Source organism: Salvelinus namaycush, chromosome 14 (genome assembly GCF_016432855.1).
Source record: "Salvelinus namaycush isolate Seneca chromosome 14, SaNama_1.0, whole genome shotgun sequence".
Taxonomy (NCBI): Eukaryota; Metazoa; Chordata; class Actinopteri; order Salmoniformes; family Salmonidae; genus Salvelinus; species Salvelinus namaycush.
In genome coordinates, this window is record NC_052320.1 from 39,093,659 (window position 1) to 39,116,436 (window position 22,778).

At 41.9% G+C, this 22,778-nt stretch overlaps 1 protein-coding gene across 2 annotated transcripts; it reads right to left on the reverse strand.

The window, feature by feature from the left end:
- Positions 1-262: 262 nt before the first annotated feature.
- LOC120059495 (transcription cofactor vestigial-like protein 4) lies at positions 263-5,222 on the reverse strand. Of its 2 annotated transcripts, none has more exons than XM_039008601.1 (6): positions 5,004-5,222; positions 4,594-4,748; positions 3,747-3,912; positions 3,183-3,408; positions 2,981-3,092; positions 263-2,813 (listed from the first exon to the last, which is right to left on the reverse strand). In XM_039008601.1, the coding sequence occupies exons 2-6, from the start codon at positions 4,673-4,675 to the stop codon at positions 2,608-2,610; spliced, it is 792 nt and encodes a 263-aa protein (XP_038864529.1). In that variant the 5' UTR covers positions 4,676-4,748; positions 5,004-5,222; the 3' UTR covers positions 263-2,607. The 2 variants fall into 2 exon arrangements, with proteins under 2 accessions (XP_038864529.1, XP_038864528.1); XM_039008600.1 differs by having other exon boundaries at positions 3,747-3,930.
- Between the last annotated feature and the right edge of the window lie 17,556 nt (positions 5,223-22,778).

A 22,778-nucleotide genomic window follows, 5' to 3' on the forward strand; every position in this document is an offset into this window, starting at 1 on the left:
TGTGGCATTGTGTTGTGGGACAAAACAGCACATTTTAGAGCAGCCTTTTGCCCCCAACACAAGGTACACCTGTGTAATGATCATGCTGTTTAAATAGATTATTGATATTGCACACCTGTCAGGTGGATGGATTATCTAGGCAAAGGACAAATGCTCACTAACAGGGATGTAAAAGAAAAATGCAAAAAATGCGAGAAATTTTCTGCGTACGGAAAGTCCGGGATCTTTTACTTCAGCTCATGAAACATGGGACCAACAGTAACCATGTTGCATTTATAATTTTATTCAGTGTACATTTAGATGGAGCAATTACAGTTAAGTGCCATGCTCAAGGGCACATACATGATTTTTGACCTTGTCGGCTCGGGGATTCGAACCAGCGACCTTTCGGTTACCGGCCCAACGTGCTTAACTGCTAGGCTACTTGCTGCCCCCTTTATGCCAAGAGAGCCTTATTCATAGAATGACAAGTGTGTTCCTACACTTATCACACAACTCTGGAATAGAAAAAAAAAATCTACTTTTTAGATAGATAAAAATGAATCGTTAGACTATAATGAATATCCAATGGCTGAATATCCAGTATAAAGTTGTTTTAAAAAAATGTATAGGATCTTTACGCGCGGCGCAATGATCGTCTTTACAAATTAAAGAAACGGAATATAATAGTTTGTAGTAATTCTTAAACAGTGTGTAGAATATTAGATGCAAGTACATCATTCTCAAAGAGCTGAGAGGTGACTAAAGCAATGTCAACATACTAAAACATAGTGTTAACCCATATGTTTACTAAATGAAATGGAAATAATTTCAGAAAAGTCATACAATTGTATTCATCTGTATAACCTGCACCTTCAGTACATTACATGTTCTAGAGTGGTACTACCCTGGATTCGGTTCTAATGTTTTTTTGAACTCCCTTACAGTTTAGGCTACACGATGGAAACACCCCAAATGGAAGAGAAGCTATCCTCAATCCAAACATCTTACCAGCTCTTACTTTAAACATAAAATGGAGTTGGGTAGTAATGGTGGAATGTTCATGCCATTGTCTCAAGACAAGCATGAGCAAGGGTTTTGTTCAAGGCCAGCCATGATACATGCGTGTGGAGTCACCTGCATTTTAGTTTTTAGGGTTAATAAACCATTACACTTTCAAAAATAAAGACTTGAGTAGAAATCCTCATTACTAGTCAATTTAACAAAAGTTAGTCAATTTGATAGCGTTCAAAGTTCAAGTGAAATTTGAACTGAAACTAAACAGATTAGAGTAAATAAAATCATGACTAAATGGCATGGTGAAGCTAGGACTGTTCTATCTAGGAGTTGACTACAGATGTTCAATGTTTACTGTATTCAGTCATAGCATCCAGTAACAGAATAACAACGCAATCGAGCCTATTATACTGCAGCCAGACAGCCTTGCCAGAGGCTGCGTTTTGTAGATGGATGCTTGTGTGTGTATATATATATTCTAATGAAAACCAGATACAAAAAAATATATTTTAGTACGACTGTACCAGCAGTGAATATTTCTAAAACGGTTACTGACAAAAATAAATTCTGATGGTAAATAGTATAGAATAACAAGGCTTATAATAGATACCAGCTATTTGAAACATGCATCTCGGTAAGCAGAATACTATCCTTATTACTAACTGTATCTATGAAATTAACCACAGTGAGTATTAGAACAAAAAGGATTAAAAAAAATAAAAATGTTAAGTCCACAAATAAGAAAGTGAGTCCAGTTCAGAATAGTGGGAGAGAAAAAGAGAGAAACATTGGGACCGGAGGGAGGCCCGAGCCTTAATTGCATTACCACAGTATCGTAAAAAAAATATATATGAATAATCCCCCCAAAAATGGTATGCTCCAAATGAAACAGGTATGCCGTTAGCCCTACCCCAATCTAACACATAATAGTACAAATCAGAGCCAGCCTTCCTTTCCAAGTAAAAACACAGTCAAACACAGGGTTACAGGGTGAGTGGAGAGTTAAAGGAGATGGCAGGATGATGGAGACAGAAGAGGGGCTAACCAGACTATGGCTTTTTGTTTGAAGTGGCAAGTGAGTTCTTTGGCTAATAAAGAAGGCATGAGGGAGTTAAGACAGAACAGTCCGCCTTCTCAAAGGCTTACATTATTTGATCGTTTTGGGAATCTCTGTCAGGGTTAAGTGTTAAAAATTGTTGTTTTTTTAATAATCAAGAGAACTCAAAGATGACATCAGGGCTGACTAATACTGGTCCTAGAGGGCTCCTCAAATTGATATTTCTGCCTTCAAAAAGGAAGAATTTACACACTTGGACTCAATCCAAAACTGCCCTAACTGAACAATGTATCAAATCTTCCCAGATCTGAGTCAGTCATTTAATAGGAGCAGGAAGAAGCCAAGGTCCGTAAAAAGCCAGTCTTGGTGTATAATACAGTATTCAAACTGATCCGTCTTGTTTAGCATGGTTGTCACCGTTGTTCTGAGCTCAGGGATGTCAAGCTCGACAATGAATGGTATAGGGAGGTCAATCTGTGCCCTTATCTGATGCCACAGACAAAAGAAGTGATTGTGTTTCACTATTCAACAGTGAGGGAGGCTCAGCCCATCTTTCAGGAGTTGGCCTCTGGACTGTGGGGGCCTCCCCCTGGCCCCTTGGCCTTGATCTGGAGCCAGGTCTTCCCCAAGGCCTTGGCAAAGTGATCATCCACCGAGCCTGTGATGGACACAGAGTTGGAGACGGGCTCGGGCTCCTTGTAGTTCTTCCCCAGGCTGCGGCGGAAGTGCTCCTCGATTACAGGGTCGACGGCAGTGTTAGCTGGGATTACAGAATAGAGGTGAGTATTACAGCTCCTGAACTGAGTGAAGCTATTTATGAGTAATGAGAAAAGTCTAAATTCCAAGGGTGGTATGGTAACAATGGTGCAGATATCCAATTTATGCACAGAGATTTACCAGTAAGGTAAGGTGGTGCTAAAGATTTACCATTGGCCTTCCTCTGATCGATGGGTGGGCTGGGGTTGTGAGACTTGTGGCAGTGAGACCGGTAGCAATTGCGATTGCTTGCAGGAGCACAGGTGATCACAGAGGGCCGATTCTATAAGAGATAAATACACACAAACTAAGAGACTGTAGGTAAGACGCAACTGATGAATGCATGACAGTATTTCTTAATTGCCAGAATAACCTGTGGTCTGTCCACAGGGCCGGGCATGGCAGGCCTCTCTGCGCCACACAGTCCAGAGTCCAGGCTGTTTTTAGTCAGAGCCAGGGGCTGGTCCAAGCCATAGGAGGGGATGGAGGCATATAAGTGGTTGTCATGGAGACCATTGGAGGAGGAAGTGATGTGCTCTACAGGGCTGTGTCCGAGGCTCCAAGGATCGCTGCGGTTGTCTCCACCGGCAGGCCGTCCCCTTGTTAAAGAAAGGACAAGTGGCAGATTACCCCCTACAGCCTTACACAGCCCACCAACTATTCATAGGCCACTTTAAAAATCAATCTCGCTTTGATGTCAGGAGATTGGGCCATGCAGACTGTAGCTTAGTGAGGGTTCAGTGCTTGATTGTTCAAAAAGCAGCAGCGTTTACTTATGACACATTTAACCACATGCACACTCCTGTGTGCAATCCTTCTCTGATATCGATACATCTAAGTCCATTCATGCCGATAAATGTTTGGATACAAGTAACATTTAAATACTGTCATAAAACAACAACAAAAACATCTAAAAAGTATGTAAGTTTGCACTTACAGTTGAGCAGCAAACAGTCTGCTCATTTTGGTCATGTGGTCATTGTCACAGTCAATGCGGTCATCCACTTGCTCCTCGCCATACTTCCTTTTGCTGGGGCAGATGGGTGGAGGACCGGTCCTCATGTTGGTCATTGCAGAGGGCAGCAAGGGCATCCTGGACTCACCTGTCAGAGAAGATTCAGCTGTAGAGAACAGTCCCCGTTTATACATTTCATGCAAACCAGGGTGATCATGTCTCAATAATTTAGAACGTTTTTAAACAAAATCAGTAACAATAGGAGGAGGTGGTTTGAGCCATCCTCCCCCCCAAGTGATCGAGTTACCTGCTGTGACCATTACCTCAAAAGTGGGGACTAATGTTAGAGGTGGGGCGGCAGGTGCCTAGTGGTTAGAGCATTGGGCCAGTAACCGAAAGGTTGCTGTTTCGAATCCGAGTTGACAAGGTAAAAAAAAAAAAAGCTGGCCTTCTGCACCTGAACATGGCAGTTAATCCACGGTAGGCCGTAATTGTAAATAAGAATTTGTTCTTAATTGACTTGTCTAGTTAAATAAAGGTTACACAGAGGTTTAGCGTTACTTTTTGTATGTCAATCCTTTCAGCCACAATGACTCAAATTTAAAGGAGTGGTTAAAAAAGTGGCAAGGTGTAATTGATCAATACATTAAATTGTGTTAGTTAACGTTACCCACGGTTGGTTTGTCAATGATTTATTTTTATTTTTATGTATGGCACATAGCTAGCCAGCTATGTGAACTACGAGGGCTAGCTAGTTAGCGAACAACTAGTACTAGCTTGTTACGCCAATAACACACGTATTGAAAATGTGTAAATGATTCTCCCTTACCTTCGTAGTGTAGTCTCCCGATATTGTTGTTCATTTTGTCCAGGAACTGATAGTTCAACAGGTCCATTCTCGTGTAAAGCATTTACGCGTACAGGCTACTTGCTAACATCAAAGTTAGCAAAATAGCAGCTGGTTAAAACTAGTTAGGGTCCGTCCTAGAATATAAGAAATATAACATTAGCTAGCTAACGTTAACATTATAGGTACCTAGCTAGTTAGCTAATAGTTTAGCAACCTCTGACAACTAACGTTAGCTAATCAGTGTGTCCCTGTCAAATGGCCCAATTTGCCTGTAAACATTGGACACGTTAGCTGGCAAGGCTAACTAACTACATCGCTAGCAACGCTGGTTAACTAGCTAACTAAACTGTAAGCTAATTAGCTACCTAGCTAAGAAGATTGTAACTTACACTTCGTTCGAGTAAGAGGTCCAGATCCGATGACCGATAGTCAAAACGAACTGTGGATCAACTTGACGAAAATCAGTTCATCGTCGCTATTCAAAATGTTTCACAAACACAGTTCAGACAAGGGACGTTGCGCCACATTCCAGCTTAGCTAAACAGTGTAGCTGCTTTGCTTACCTAGCTAGCTAGCCAGCCAACTAAGCCCGATGATTCATAGCAGCTCTCCTTCTTCTTTTCTATTATGGGGAACCGCAAACAAATGTTATAGGTGAATGCCGCCACCTACGGTGTTGGCTGTGCATCAGCTTACTAGTATCATCCTACTTTTCTGTAGTATGAATGCCAAAAAAACAACCTTACTGAAGCATATGTTATTCCCATCACTCTCTATTGGCCTTGGCCTACTCACCTGGACCCATCTTCCCCTACTAATCTCTTCAATGCCTCGGCATAGGACAACTGGCATAGGACACCTGGCAACCTAAACCTGCCTTTCTCTCAGCACCATGGGTACCCCTACAGTTTACACACACCATATCTTCTCTCCCATGACCCTCTCAATTTATGGTGCTTTCAAAACAACTGGGAATTCAGAAAACAAACTAGGTTAAATTATTTCAGTGATCTTCAAGTCAGAAAGTCAAAGCTCTAGAAAGATGCCAAAGTTTTCCACTTGGAATTCTGAGTTGGATCACCGTTCAGTCAGACCAGGGAGTCATAGATTTACAGTTGTTTTGAACTCTGAACTCAAAAATCTCCGACTTCCGACTTCAGAGCTTGCAAGACAACAGGGAACTCAGGGAAAACAGTATCTCCGACTGGGGAAAAATCTTTTTGAACGGTCATCCAACTCGGAATTCCAAGTCAGGAACGGGCATCTTTCTAGAGCTCCGGCATTCTGACCAAAAGATCACTGACATAATTTAACCTAGTTTTTTTCTGAATTCTCAGTTGGAGAATTCAACTGAGAATTCAAAGTACCAATACAGATGGATGACTTTGACATGCAAGAAATTTGTAAAATCTACAACAACACTTGAAGCACATAGAATAGAATAACTTTTTTCTCTGAGATTGGTTTGGTTGTGGCATTCAGATTAGCCAATAAGCCTAGTATTATTGAGTTTTGACCCTTGGGGGGCCTCAGAGAGCTTTCTGCAGTGTTGGTAGTAGTGAACTACATGTAGTTCAAATAGTAATTTAACTACATTTTGCAGTAGCTTGGTTGTAGTTGAACTGAAAAGAAATGTTGGTAGTGTTTTCAATAGTTAAGAACTTTTTTTACCATGTAGCGGTGTAACTAACTACTGGAACTACACACTACTTTTTTGCAAAAATAAAATAAAATATAGCTCTCAATACCACAAGGATGACGCAAGTGAAGTTTAGTGCTGTAGGTTGGATGCAGCAGGTAATCATTCTTAAAGTCATTAGGGCTAGGCGTCCCGTCAGCGGGACACCTGCCGGCAACTTCTGGTGAAATTGGAGGGCGTGCAATTCAAATAAATAATCATAAAAATTATGGATATTAAACATCTAGGTACATACAAGTGTCTTATATCGGTTAAAAGCTTAAATTGTTGTTAATCTAACTGCATTGTCCGATTTACAATAGGCTTTACAGCGAAAGCATGCCATGCTATTGTTCGATGATGGCGCCCCACATCAAGATATTTTTCAACCAGGACAGGCTTCGTAAAATCACAAATAGCGATTAAATATTCACTTACTTTTTGAAAATCTTCCTCTGATTTGCAATCACAAGGGTCCCAGCTACAACATGCATGGTCGTTTTGTTAGATAAAATCCTTCTTTATATCCCAAAAAGTCTGTTTAGCTGGCGCCATCGATTTGAGTAATCCACTCATTCAACATGCATAGAAAGGAATCCAAAAAGCTACCGCTAAACTTTGTTAAAACAGGTCAAAATACGTTTCTATATAATCCTCAGGTACCCTAAAATGTAATTAAACTATAATATTTCATACGGAAAGAAGTATGTTCAATAGAAAAGCTAAACTAGCAAGTGTGCGTACTCTTCATCGCGCTCCACCAGACTTTTTTCCAACTCTGACTCCCTGTACCAAAACTCAAAATTCTTCCTCATTTGGGAAGAAACAAGCCTGAAACCTTGAACAAAGACTGTTGACATCTAGTGGAAGCCATAGGAATTGCAATCTGGGAGCTGGAATTGCATAGGAAAGATTGAAAGATCGTGGGCTCTCAAAAAAAGTATTCTGGTTAGTTTTTCTTTGGATTTTCGGCTACCATATCAATTGTGTTATAGTCTCATACATTATTTTAACACTTCTACAAACGTCAAAGTGTTGTCTATCCAATGGTACCAATTCTATGCATATCCTGGCTTCTGGGCCTGAATAACAGGCGGTTTACTTTTGGCACGTCAGTCAGACAGGAAGTGGAGCAAAATAGACCCTAGCCTGAAGAAGTCGTGCTGAGTTTATATATAAATATGAATATTTATAAATATAGTGCCTTCAGAAAGTATTCACACCCCTTGACTTTTTCCCCACTTTGTTGTGTTACAGCCTGATTGAAAATGTAATATATATTTATTTTTTTCACTGGCCTTTTCATTTTTTCACTGCCCCATAATGTCAAAGTGGAATTGTGTTTTTCAAAAATGTAAAACATTTATTAAAAAAATGAAAAGCTGAAATGTCTTGAGTCAATAAGCATTCAACCCCTTTGCTATGGCAAGCCTAAATAAGTTCAGGAGTAAGAATGTACTTAACAAGTCACATAATAAGGTACATGGACTCACTCTGTGTACGATAATAGTGTTTGACATGATTTTTGAATGACTACCTCATCTCTGTACTCCAGACGAGCTTCAATGCCATACAACTCTCCTTCCGTTGCCTCCAACTGCTCTTAAATGCAAGTAAAACGAAATGCATGCTCTTCAACCGATCGCTGCCCACACCTGCCCGTCTAGCATCACTATTCTGGACGGTTCTGACTTAGAATATGTGGACAACTACAAATACCTAGGTGTCTGGTTAGACTGTAAACTCTCCTCCCAGACTCACATTAAGCATCTCCACTCCAAAATTAAATCTAGAATCAGCTTCCTATTTCGCAACAAAGCATCCTTCACGCATCCTGCCAAGCATACCCTTGTAAAACTGACTATCCTACCAATCCTTGTCTTCGGCAATGTAATTTACAAAATAGCCTCCAACCCTCTACTTAGCAAATTGGATGCAGTCTATCACAGTGCCATCCGTTTGGTCACCAAAGCCCCATATACTACCCCCATATTTATTTATTGTTTTGCTCCTTTGCATCCCAGTATCTCTACTTGCACATTCATCTTCTGCACATCTATCACACCAGTGTTTAATTGCTAAATTGTGATTATTTCGCCACTACGGCCCATTTATTGCCTTACCTCCCTAATCTTGCTTCATTTGCACACACTGTACATAAACTTTTCTATTGTGTTATTGACTGTATGTTTGTTTATTCCATGTGTAACTCTGTGTTGTTTGTGTCGGACTACTTTGCTTTTTCTTGGCCAGGTCGCAGTTGTAAATGAGAACTTGTTCTCAACTGGCCTACCTGGTTAAATAACGGTGAAATAAAGAACAATTAAATACATATATGTATCAGGTTTGAAGGTAAGACCCAAATGCAGACTGGTTCGAAGTAGTAAAGTTTATTACAGCAACACGGGCAGGCAAACGACAGGTCAAGACAGGCAGGAGTCGATAATCCAGAGTAGTGGGGCGAGGTATAGGACGGCAGGCAGGCTCAGGGTCAGGGCAGGCAGGAATGGTCAAAACTGTGAAAAACAGAAAACAGGCACAATAGGCAAGACAGGAGCAGGTGGAAAACCACTGGTAGATTTGAAGAACAAAATTAACTGGCAACAGACAAACAGAGAACACAGGTATAAATACACAGGGGATAATGGGGAAGATGGGTGACACCTGGAGGGGGGTGAAGACAATCACAAGGACAGGTGAAACAGATCAGGGCATGACAAATATTTGTAAGATCCCTCAGTCGAGTAGTGCATTTCAAACACAGATTTAACCTCAAAGATCAGGGAGGTTTTGCAATGCCTTCCAAAAAAGAGAGCCATTTGGTAGATGGGTACAAATAAAAAAGCAGACATTGAATATCCCTTTGAGCATGGTGAAGTTATTAATTACACTTTGGATGGTGTATCAATACACCCAGCCACTGCAAATATAAAGTTGTCCTTCCTTACTCAGTTATCAGAGAGGAAGGAAACCAATCAGGGATTTCACCATGAGGCCAATGGTGACTTTAAATCAGTTACAAAGTTGAATGGCTGTTTGGGAGAAAACTGAGGATGGATCAACAACATTGTAGTTACACAATACGAACCCAATTGACAGAGTGAAAAGAGGGAAGCTTGTACAGAATACAAATATAACAAAATGTGTATCCTGTTTGCAACAAGGCACTAAAGTAATAATACAAAAAATGTTGCAAAGCAATACACTTTTGTCCTGAATACAAAGTGTTAGGTTTGGTGCAAATCCAATACAACACATTACTGAATACCACTCTCCATATGTTCAAGCATAGTGGTGGCTGCATCACGTTATGGGTATACTTGTAATCGTTAGGGACTGTGGAGCTATTCCAGGATAAAAAAGAAACACAATGTAACTAAACAGGCAAAATCCTATAGGATAATCTGGTTCAGTCTGCTTTCACCAGACACTGGGAGATGATTTCCCCTTTCAGCAGGACAATAACCTAAAACACAAGGTCAAATCTACACTCGAGTTGCTTAACAAGAAGACAGTGAATGTTCCTGAGTGGACAAGTTACAGTTTTTACGTAAATCTGCTTGAAAATGTATGGCAAGACCTGAGAATGGTTGTCTAGCAATGATGAACAACAAATTTGACAGAGCTTGAAGAATTTTGAAAATAATAAGGGGCAAATGGTGTGGAAAGCTCTTAGATTCCCAGAAAGAATCACAGCTGTAATCGCTGCCAAAGGTGATTCTAACATGTATTGACTCAGGGGGTTGAATACTTATTTAATCAAGGTATATTAGTGTTTCTTTTTATTTAAATTTTTTACAAATGTTAGAATTTTTATTCCATTTTGATATTACAGCGTATTGTGTGTAGATTGTATATATATTTTTTTTTTTACTTTTAACTCATTTTTAATCTCACTTTGTAACACACCAAAATGTGGAAAAAGTCAAGGGGTGTGAATACTTTCTGAAGACATATTCAGACTCCTTGACTTTTTCCAAATTTTTTACGTAACAATCTTATTCTAAAATTGATTAAATAAAACAAAGTGAAACTAGGTTTTTAGACATGTTTGCAAATGTATAAAAAAATGGAAATACCTTATTTACATAACTATTCAGACCCTTTGCTATGAGACTCGAAATTGAGCTCAGGTGCATCCTGTTTCCATTGATCATCCTTGAGATGTTTCTACAACTTGATTGGTGTCCACCTGTGGTAAATTCAATTGATTGGACATGATTTGGAAAGGCACACACATGTCTATATGAGGTCTCACAACTAACAGTGAATTTCAGAGCAAAAAGCAAGCCATGATGTCGAAGGAATTGTCTGTAGAGCTCCGAGACAGGATTGTGTCGAGGCACAGATCTGGAGAAGGGAACCAAAAAATTTCTGCAGCATTGAAGGTCCCCAAGAACACAGAAGCCTACATCATTATTAAATGGAAGAAGTTTGGAACCACCAGTACTTTTTCTTAGGCTGGCAGGTCAGCCAAACTGAGCAATTGGGGGAGAAAGTGCTTGGTCAGGGAGGTGAACAAGAACCCGATGGTCACTCTGACAGAGCTCCGGAGTTCCTCTGTGGAGATTAGAGAACATTCCAGAAGGACAACCATCTCTGCAACACTCCATCAATCAGGCCTTTATGGTAGAGTGGCCAGACGGAAGCCAAAGTCACATTACAGCCCGCTTGGAGTTTGCCAAGAGGCACCTAAAGGAGTCTGACCATGAGAAACAAGATTCTCTGGTCTGATGAAACCAAGATTGAACTCTTTGGCCTGAATGTCAAGCGTCACATCTGGATGAAACCTAGCACCATCCCTACGGTGAAGCATGATAGTGGCAGCATCATGCTGTGGGGATGTTTTTCAGCGGCAGGGACTGGGAGACTAGTCAGGATTCAGGGAAAGATGAACGGAGCAATGTACAGAGAGATCCTTGATGAAAACCTGCTCCAGAGCACTCAGGACCTCAGACTGTGGTGAAGGTTCACCTTCCAACAGGACAACGACCCTAAGCACACAGCCAAGACAACGCAGGAGTGGCCTTGGGACAAGTCTCTGAATGTCCTTGAGTGGCCAAGCCAGAGGCGGACTGGAACCCGATCAAACATCTCTGGAGAGACCTGAAAATAGCTGTGCAGTGACGCTCCCCATTCAACCTGGCAGAGCTTGAGAGGATCTGCAGAGAATAATGGGAAAAACTCCCCAAATACAGGTGTGCCAAGCTTGGAGCGTCATACCCAAGAAGACTTGAGGCTGTAATCGCTGCAAAAGGTGCTTCAACAAAGTACTGAGTAAAGGGTCTGAATACTTAGGTAAATGTTATATTTCCGTTTTTTATTATTAAGACATTTACAAAGCTTTCTAAAAACGAGTTCATACTTTGTCATTATGGGGTATTGTGTGTAGATTGATGAGGCGGGAAAACAATTGAATCCATTTTAGAATAAGGCTGTAAAGTAACAAAATTAGGAAAAAGTCAAGGGGTCTGAATACTTTCCGAATGCACTGTATATACTGACTGCACTAGCAGCAGGACTTCTGGTTTCTCATTTTCCTTAATAAAATATCCACTTTTCACTACAGTCAGACCACATAATAGGGCAACAATATTTGTTGACACAGATATACTAATCACGATATTTCACATTGTTTGTCTGCATAATTTAAATCTAACAATCATTTGCATGAGACAAAGTCCACTTGATCAATAGTTATTGCTAGAGTATCTTATTGTGCCATTGGTGCCAATGACATCTATAGTGCCACCAACTGGTCTGGTGCAGCCATCTAAGGTTGCAGTGACTTTATATTCAAACAGTATTAGGTATGAAGGTATAACCCAGATACAGACAACGTCGAATTAACAATGGTTTAATTATCCAACAGGGGCAGGCAATAGACTGCAGGGCTCAGTAAACCAGAGGTGGGGCAACGGTACCGGATGGCAGGGAGGCTCAGGGTCAGGGTAGGCAGAGGTCAATAATCCAGAGGTGGGGCAAAGGTACAGGTCAGCAGGCAGGCTCAGGGGCAGGCAGGGTGGTCAGGCAGGCGGGCTCAGAGTCAGGACAGGCAAGGGTCAAAACCAGGAGGTCAAGATAAAGAGAGACTGGGAAAAGCCGGCGCTGAGAACAAACAAGACAAACTGGCAACAGACAAACAGAGAACACAGGTATAAATACACAGGGCATAATGGGGAAGATGGGCGACACCGGGAGGGGTGTGGAGACAATCACAAAGACAGGTGAAACAGATCAGTGTGTGACACACAGCTTCTAAGGACATACAGTACCAGTCAAAAGATTGGACACACCTACTCATTCAAGGGTTTTACTTTATTTTTACTATTTTCTACATTGCACAATAATAGTGAAGACATCACAGCTACGAAAAAACACATTTGGAATCATGTATTAATTAAGAAAGTGTTAAACAAATCAAAATGTATTTTTTATTTGAGAATCTTCAAAGTAGCCACCCTTTGCCTTGATGACAGCGTTGCACACTCTTGGCATTCTCTCAACCAGCTTCACCTTGAATGCTTTTCCAACAGTCTTGAAGGAGTTCCCACATATGCTGTGCACTTGAAGACTGTCAGGGTTTGCATTGTGTCGATATTTGTCTTAGTTTATGCCGGTCTCTAAATCCATTGGCTCTTTGGGAGCAGAAAGCACACAGCTTGAAATAATATTTTTTAAATGTTTTTTCATGTTTTGATGTTTTGTATAACTTTGTATAACTGACCTTAGAGATCCTTTTTATGTCTCTATTTTGGTTTGGTCAGGGCGTGAGTTGGGGTGGGTATTCTATGTTCTATGTTTTGTAGTTCTATGTTAAACTTGATTGAGTAGGAGTGTCCAAACGTTTGACTGGTACTGTATATAACTGAACAAAAATATAAATGCAACAATTTCAATGATTTTACTGAGTTACAGTTCATATAAGGAAATCTGTCAATTGAAATAAATTCATTAGGCCCTAATCTATTGATTTCACATGACTGGGCAGGGGTGCAGCCATGGGTGCACCTGGGAGGGCATTGGCTTGGGAACCAGGACCACCCACTGGGGAGCCGGGCCCAGCCAATCAGAATTCACTTTCCCCCACAAAAGGGATTTATTACAGACACAAATACTCCTCAGTTTCATCAGCTGTCTGGGTGGCTGGTCTCAGATGATCACGCAGGTGAAGAAGCCAGAAGTGGAGGTCCTGGGCCGTAGTTACATGTGGTCTGCGGTTGTGAGGCAGGTTGAAAATACTACCAAATTCTCTAAAATGGCAATGGAGCTGGCTTATGGTAGAAATGTGAACATTCAATTATCTGGCAACAGCTCTGGTGGACATTCCTGCAGTCAGCATGTCAATTGCACGGTCCCTCAAAACTTGAGAATTGTGGCATTGTGTTGTGTGACAACAATGCACATTTTAGAGTGGCCTTTTATTGTCCCCAGCACAAGGTGCACTTGTGTAATGATCATGCTGCTTAATCAGCTTCTTGATCTTGCACACCTGTCAGGTGGAAGGATTATCTTGGCAAAGTAGAAATGCTCACTAACAGGGAAGTAAACAAATTTCTGCACAAAATGTGAGCGAAATAACCTTGTGTGTATGGAACATTTCGGGGATCTTTTATTTCAGCTCATAAAACATGGGACCAACACTCTAAAATCAAATCACACGTGGCCTTTATATTTTTGTTCATTAATAAGTAAGGCCCCATGACCATCGGTTCAGTTCTTGTAGCCCTGCTGTAATATGGTTCCATCTTGTGGTGTAGCGTGGCCGACTTTGAATGCAGCAACTAATCATTCTCAAAATTATTAGAGGCTAATTCATTGAGTCTATATTCCAAACCTGGAGTCAATCTGATTTATGGATCATGAGGAGATATATAAAAAAAAGTTTATTTATCATTAGCATTAACACGTGCTACTGTGCATCTATAGGTACAGTGCAGCCATATTTGAGGAGAAGATGATTGCAGCTCATTTTGAGGGTTAGCATTACACATGCAGTTGTTAATGAGTTGTTAAAGTTGCACTATGCAGAAATCGCTCCATCATTTCATGGTTGCTAAAATTCTAACAGTTTGCCTAATTTCAGTTTATGTGACAAAACAAGCACGTATAAGTGTTAATCAGTGGTTCCCAAACTTTTGATAGTCCCGTATCCCGTCAAAAACTCAACCTCCAGCTGCGTACCCCCTCTAGCACCAGGGTCAGCGCATTCTCAAAGGTTGTTTTTTTGCCATCATTGTAAGCCTGCCGCACACACACTGTACGATACATTTATTAAACATAAGAATGAGTGAGAGTTTTTGTCACAACCCAGCTCGTGGGAAGTAACAGAGAGCTCTTATAGAAACAGGGCACAAATAATAATATTATAATAATCAATCATTTTGCTCTTTATTTAGCCATCTTACATATTAAACCTTATTTGTTCATAAAACATTGTGAATAACTCACCAAAGGTTAATCCGAAAGGTGTGCTTGAAAGGTGGCACATACAGTAATTCTGCAATGTTGGGTTGTGTTGGAGAGAGTCTGTCTTAAATCATTTTCCACACACAGTCTGTGCCTGCATTTAGTTTTCATGCTAGTGAGGGCCGAGAATCTACTCTCACATAGGTACGTAGTTGCAAAGGTCATCAGTGTCTTAACAGCACGATTTGAAAGGCAGGATACTCTGAGCGTAGCCCTATCCAGAAATTCTGGCAGTGGCTTCTGATTAAATTAAATTTTCACAGAACCACTTGTTGCAATTTCGATGAGGCTCTCTTGTTCAGATATCGGTAAGTGAACTGGAAACAGGGCATGAAAGGGATAACGAATCCAGTTGTTTGTGTCGTCCGTTTGCGCACCCAGCTCACTCAGGTGCTTCACTATATCACATTTGACATTGTCCGTACGCTTGAGTTCATTTGCACACAAAAAATCTTACAATGATGGAAAGACCTGTGTGTTGTCCTTGTTAATGCAGACAGAGAAGAGCTCTAACTTCTTAATCATAGCCTCAATTTTGTCCCGCACATTGAATATAGTTGTGGAGAGTCCCTGTAATCCTAGATTCAGATCCTTCAGGCGAGAAAAAACATCACCTAGATAGGCCAGTCTTGTGAGAAACTCGTCATCATGCAAGCGGTCAGACAAGTGAAAATGATGGTCAGTGAAGAAAACTTTAAGCTCATCTCTCAATTCAAAAAAACATGTCAATACTTTGCCCCTTGATAACTAGCGCACTTCTGTATTTTGTAAAAGCATTACATGGTCGCTGCCCATATCATTGCATAATGCAGAAAATTCACGAGAGTTCAGGGGCCTTGCTTTAACAAAGTTAATCATTTTCAAACGTCTTTCAAGCTGTCAGGCATTCCCTTGGCAGCAAGAGTCTCTCGGTGGATGCTGCAGTGTACCCAAGTCGTTTCGCGAAGAACTGCTTGCACGAGCGTTACCACTCCAGTATGTCTCCCTGTCATGGCTTTGCGTCATCAGTACAGATACCAACACATCTTGACCACCAAAGTCCATTTGATGTCACAAAACTGTCCAATAATTAAAAAATATCCTCTCCTGTTGTCCTGGTTTCCAGTGGTTTGCAGATGAGGATGTCTGTTGTGGAAATATAGTACTGAGAGAGACTTTGTCATTTCTTCAAACAATCATCTTTATTTAATATTGATGAATTTATGCAATAATGAAACCGTCGACCCCACACTCTGAAGTGTGTTGCCGGGTGCTTAACTAATAATGAAGAAACAGATTATATAGGCCATAAGAATGCTTAGTCAGACTGGTTCCAACTCCCATAAGCAACCTTGGTTATCATCCCGGCTTAGTTTCCCAGATGCCAGGAAGATGAGACAATGAGGCGTTGTTCTAAACACTTCCAGGCTATCTCGATCTCGGGTCACACACACCACATCTTGTCTATGGAATGTCAACTTTAGGTTTTTATCACCAAGCCATTGAAGCCACCAGCTTCAAAAGACTCCTCTCAGTTAACTCAGAAAGGGGGAGAGAGAGTCCTAAGAACCTTACTCTATTTCATAAAACAACCATAAATATAACATAATCTTGGAATCCTGCTACCACATGTCTTTCTTAATTGACCCCCCATAAACGTAACGGACATATACCAGTAGCTGTGCTAGGCCCGCTACGTCTGTTGACTCATCCAGCTGTAACACATAGAATTGTTTCAAAACATCTCCTGCCATGTCATTGATTCATCGCGAAACAGTGTTGTTTGATAAAGGCATTGTCTGTATAGTTTTTTGAGCCTTTTCCCCCAGCATTGTCCCAGCAGGAAGACTTAAGTCCTCCACAATAGTATGGGGCTTGCCTGTCCTAGACACTCGGTAGCTCACCATATAAGACGCTTCTAGCCCCTTCTTATTGATGGTATCTGTTGCTTTTATACATGTCTTATTACTCAAAAGTCATCTTAATTCTTGCTCCAAAAACCGTGGCTTATTTTTCAAATTGTCATGTTTCGTTTCTAAATGTCTGCGCAAGCGTAAAGGTTTCATCGAGTTGTGAGATACTACTTTTGCACATATAACACACTGTGGCTGAGGAAAGGCACTACTCCCAATATAAGTGAACCCCAAATCAATGTAGTTCTCATCATATTTGCTTGCGCCTCTTCGATGGTCCAACGTCCCTATCTGTTGTTTGGTGCTTTCCCGGGTAAGAGGGCAGTAGCTCTTCGGCTGCTAGCTGGGCTAGCATGGACACATAGAATTACTGATGCTAGCATTGGATGTGCTCGTGGAAGCAGAACAACTTGTGTCGTCGACAGGTGCAGGTGTAGTACTGCTGGTAGTAGCAGTTCTACCAGTAGAGCTGGTATGTGTCTCTATGGATGCGGGCCTTACTTTTTTTAACCATTTATCCATTTTCGAGCAAACGGAATGAGCAGCAGCTACGTTTGGCTACATATGGACTGTTAGTGGAATTCCCGCGAGAGAGTAACGGTTAACGTGATTGGATGTTCATTATTTGACTAGGCTACCTCTATTTGACATTGTGTTGTTATTTCGCTGAACACTAGATTTAATGTTATTTTTGGCAGTGAAATGAGGGTAATCAGGCGAGAAAAAAACATCACTCAAATGTATAGCACCGTTGGAAAATCAAAACGGACTGTTTGAAAATGTGAATCACATTTTTTTTATTTGGCGTACCCCCGACGGCAGTACCCCAGTTTGGGAATAGCCGGTGTAGATAATTATTTTACCATCTAAACCGCCGTGAAATATACAGTATTTTCCATAACCAAATATATTATATTTTCAGCTGTTTGAAGCTGGTGTACAAAACTAAAAGTAAAAGACGTAAAAACATTTCTTAAAAACGGGAAGCATAGCTATAGCACATATAGAACAGATCTACCACTTCTTAGATTTGCTTTCAATGAGAATGACATATCTATAACTCACATTTCTATGTGAATTTGGTAGGGTAGGGTCGCATTTGCCGGAGCAAATGGGGCATCCATCGAGGGCTTGAATCTGCAGAGGGATGGGGCATGTCATGCAGGGGATTTGTAATTCTCTGGCGAAGTCTTGATCAATTAAATTATCTGCGGCCCCGGAGTCCGCGAAGGCTTGAATCTGGTGCTGACGGTTGTCCCAGTGGAGGGTTGCGGGTAGTGACAGATGGTGACTGGGTAGCCAGGAGGTACCTGCACAGTTCGTCAGGGTCTCCCCTCGTCCTGGTGAGCTCTAGCGTTTCCCGTCAGCTCTGGGCATGTAGCACGGAGATGGCCAAGACCTCCGCTGTAGAGGCAGCAACCTTCGCGCATGTACCTGTCACGCTCCTGTGGGCTCAGATGTGTGTGTCCCAGCTGCATGGGCTCCTTAATGCTGGGTTCAGGGGGCTTGACGTGCTCAGAAAATCGGGATACATGCGTTCTCAGAGCTGGTTGTCGGTTCTGATTCCCAGCGTTATCTGGGACTCGAGGTCCTCTCCCAGTTCCCGAGAGACAATTTCATCCTTGATGGAATTAGACAACCCCTGGTGGAAAGCGGTGACCAGTGCCTCTGTATTCCACCCACTCTTGGTGGTGAGGGTGCGGAACACAATGGCGAAGTCAGACACTGGTCTGGCCCCTTGGCGGATGTTGAACAGTCAGCTGGCCGCTTCAGGTTCGCCAACAGGGTTGTCGAAGACTCGTCGCAGCTCGGCAGTGAAGGCTAATATGGAGCTGCAGGATGGTGGCTGCTGTTCCAACATCGCCGTTGCCCACGCCAGGGCCTTGCCCAAGAGTAGAGAGATTATGTATGCGATCATGGCCCGATTGGTGTGGAACGAGGAGGACTGTAGCTCGAACACCAGAGAGCACTGAGTGAGTAAACCCTTACATCCGCCCGGGTGGCGTCATAACGCTCGGGGGCTGGGATCTTGGGTTCCCGGTGCAGGTTCCCTGGAAGAACTATGGCAACGCCTGTAGCACTGGGTGATGAGACTTGGGCATTGGCTCCTCTTGGGTTGGGGTTGGACTGTGGTTGGAGGGAGTCGGTAAGTGCCAGGAGGATTTCTGATATCTGGAAGAGTTATTCTTGCTGCCACCCCAGCAGTGCTCCTTGGTGGGTTACAAGATTCCTGATCTGGGTGATCTCTGCTGGGTCCCTGTTGTGGGCGGAAGCTTGCTGTGACATGGTGAGGTTCGACCCAGGTGCAGAGAGGAGACCAGATGTGGAATCAGTGGTTAAGGATAAACATAATACTTTACTGAGAAACAGTAACGGAAGGGTCACAGTAACACTGGGAAAACAATGAACACCAAGTCTCGAAAACTCACTCAGGAGACAAACAGAAATCACACCTCTTTTAACAGGGATATCATAATGAGTAAATAGAACACACCTGAGTGTCGTTAATGTCTCTAGGACAGTCTCTGCCGCCCTCTGGTGACAGGTGGAACCATGACATAATCATCGCTTGCGATAGAGTTTTAGAAACATATGGAACTCATCTTTCATATCAGCGAGGAATAATCTTTCAAATAACAAATATACACTTAATGTAGCAGGTTTTCACAGATCCATATGGCTGTGTGCCTCCAGCCGATAAATTGGACTTCTGCTACACTTCTTCCCCAGTTACCCTTCTTTCGAGCGCGCCAGATAATTAATTAGAACCGTCTGTCTTCCATAAACAAGTGCTGTAACATGGAGATATGGCTGTGTGGGAACACTATCCCTATCCCTATTTAGCGGTGTGAATGGGCTACCCCACCACTAGCTTTCTGGGGGTCTGAAAAGCAACTAGCTAACAAATTGAAAATAACAACAAGAAGGTCAAAATGTCTCACATTTTGGAAATGCTGTTGTAAGATATTGTGAAATGTCCTTTACAGTGGATATTGAGCACATATTTTACTCTTAAAATGTTGATCTCTGATGTAGGAAGTTCATATAATTGTTTTAAATGTTTCAGACAGTGGGCCCGGGAATGGAAAACAATTGAGAACAGCAGAGAAAGCTACCTAGCACATAGCAAGGAAATACTCTCTGGAAGGAAAACAATCATGAGAGGACCCAGACTCATGGGGGTCTGCATTATGAATGGTATGCAGCTCATTATCTAAAATCTTATGAGTATGGGATCCTTGCCACTAAAGGCCTAAGGGTCATTAGGCCATGTGATATTATGTGTTTAACTCATAGAGATACTGCATCATGATGGATTATGTTCTCATGAGCGTGTTTAAAATGAAGACATAACTATAATATAGCAACCTTAACCTAACACCTAGCAACCTTGTCAAGAGGTTTGGACCGCTTGGCTTACCTGTTAAGGTTTTGGCTTGACAGTCACTGAACCAGGACCCCCCCCCCCCCCCCCCCCCCCATCCCCAATGTAGGCAATGCGTGTATTGCGCTGTGATTAGGGATGATCATAATATTATACTGTAATTTACTAGTGTTGTTTGCATAATTATCTACCCTCGCATTAACCACTGTTGTGCTCCTACTCATTAAGACTTGTGTCCTTCCTTTCTGGCTAAATCAGGCCTGACTACACTTGCAATCCACCATCTCTACACGTATCACCCTACCTGAGATAATAGCAGATTTCTCACCCCAGTTTCCATGGAGATACATTTTCTGCCGCTAGTTACAATGTGTTCTACACTCTGTGCAGCATATAGCCTAGAGCTGTGGCGGAGCAGCATGACATTTAATAACATTACCTGAAGGAAAGAGCACCTCTTAGGTCCACGTATGACAGTGTGAAATGAGTTATTCACATAGAGTTGCTCCTTAGGTGGCCATCGTGTTCTTTTGGCTTTTTTAGTGCCTTCAACACCATCTAGCCCCATCTTCTAACCCGCAAACTACAGGTCATGCAGTTGCATCCTTCCACCATCACCTGGATAATGGACTACCTCACTGACAGGCCGCAGTGGGTCGTCAGACTACAGAACCACTCGGTCTCAGACACCATCATCACTAACACAGGTGCACCACAAGGGATGGTTTAGTCACCATTCCTCTTCACTCTCTACACAGCAGACTGCCGGCACTCCCAAGCCACCTGTCACCTACAAAAGTTTTCACACAATTCAGCCATTGTAGGCTGCATCATGAAGGATGATGGCACCATATGCAGGGAGGAAACATCCTAATTTGTGGCATGGGGAAGCCAAAACCAACTGGAGCTGAATGCGTCTAAAACCAAAGAGCTGGTGACCTCATGAGGAAGGTGAGCGCATCTCCTGTGGTCAGGTGGCTTGGGAGTGCCGTCAGTCTGCTGTGTAGAGAGTGTAGAGGAATGGTGACTGAACCATCCCTTGTGGTGCACCTGTGTTAGTGATAATGGTGTCTGAGACCGAGTGGTTCTGTAGTCTGACGACCCACTGCGGCCTGTCAGTGAGGTAGTCCATTATCCAGGTGATGGTGGAAGGATGCAACTGCATGACCTGTGGAAAGGTTGGACTCGTGCAAATACCTCGGGGTGGTGATTGACGATAAGGTGCACTTGAAAGAGAACAGCTCCATGGTTTTTAAAAAGGCTCAGCAAAGGCTATTATTTTTAAGGAAGCTCAGATGTCTGCAAAAAAAATGCTACAAATGTTTTTTAATAGTGTTGTGGCTATTGTCCTGTTTTACACTGTAGTCCGCTGGGGGGGTAACATCACTAGCGAGGATGCAAATAGGCATCAGTTTACTTATCCAAAGCTAAGCTAGTTATCCATAGGATATAGTGTTTTTGTCATTTTAGTGAATTATCGCTTGAACAAATGTGTGATGAACATGAATTGCTACATTTGATGATGTGATTAGAAAGGAAGGGTATTCTCTTTATTTAATAATTAAATGTCTGCACTTTTCTATTGAAATGTAAATAATTTTAACGGTCCAATGCATATGTTTTTATCTCTTTTTTATATCAAATCATTTCTGTTTAACTATTAAAGACATGCTCCAGAACTTAGGAAACTACAAAGTATTTTTTTGAACCTCACGCTTTATTGGGCTGGATGCGTCAATGTGTAGTTCATACACGCATAATCTATGAGCAGAATTACGGTTTTACCTCAATTAGCCACGAAATCCCTAGTTTAAAAGCAACAGTTTTTCTGGAAGCATTTTACCTACATTTTCCCCCAGATGGGCCAGCCCCCTAGCAATTAGAGTTCAACCAATGAGCTTTGGCCCCTTGCCATTTGAGGGACTGTTAGCAAGAGGCACATGATGCACACAAAGCACAGCGAGAGAGAGAGCGAAGACGTGGTGCACATATCTGCACATTCAGTGCTTTCAGAAAGTATTCCCTTGTAAAGTCGGGAATACTTCGCACCCAAAAATCGCACCCATCGACTCACAAAGTGTGATTTAGCACATTTTTGCAAATCTATTGAAAATGAAATACATAAATCACACCCCTGAGTCAATACTTTGTAGAAGCACCTTTGGCTTGGATTACAGCTGTGAGTCTTTCTAGGTAGGTCTCTAAGAGCTTTGAAAACCTGGATTGTACAGTATTTGCACATTGTTCTATTTAAAATTCTTCAAGCTCTGTCAAGTTGGTTGTTACTCATTTCTTAGCCATTTTTAAGTCTTCACATAGATTTTCAAGCCAATTTCGTTTTGGTAAGCAACTCCATTGTATATTTGGCCTTGTGTTTTAGGTTATTGTCCTGCTGAAAGGTGAATTTCTCTCCCAGTGTATTGGAACGCATACTGAACCAGGTTTTCCACTAGGATGTTTCTTGAGCTTAGCTCTATTCTGTTTATTTTTCTCCTAAAAAAAAACATAGTCCTAGCCGATGACAATCATACCCATAACAGGATGCAGCCACCACCACGCTTGAAAATAAGAGTGGTACTCAGTGGTGTGTTGTGTAGGATTTGCCGCAAACATAACGCTTTGTATTCCGTTTTACTTTCGTGCCTTATTGCAAACAGGATTAATGTTTTGGAATATTTGTATTCCGTACAGGCTTCCATCCTTCTTTTCGCTATGTCATTTAGGTTAGTATTGTGGAGAC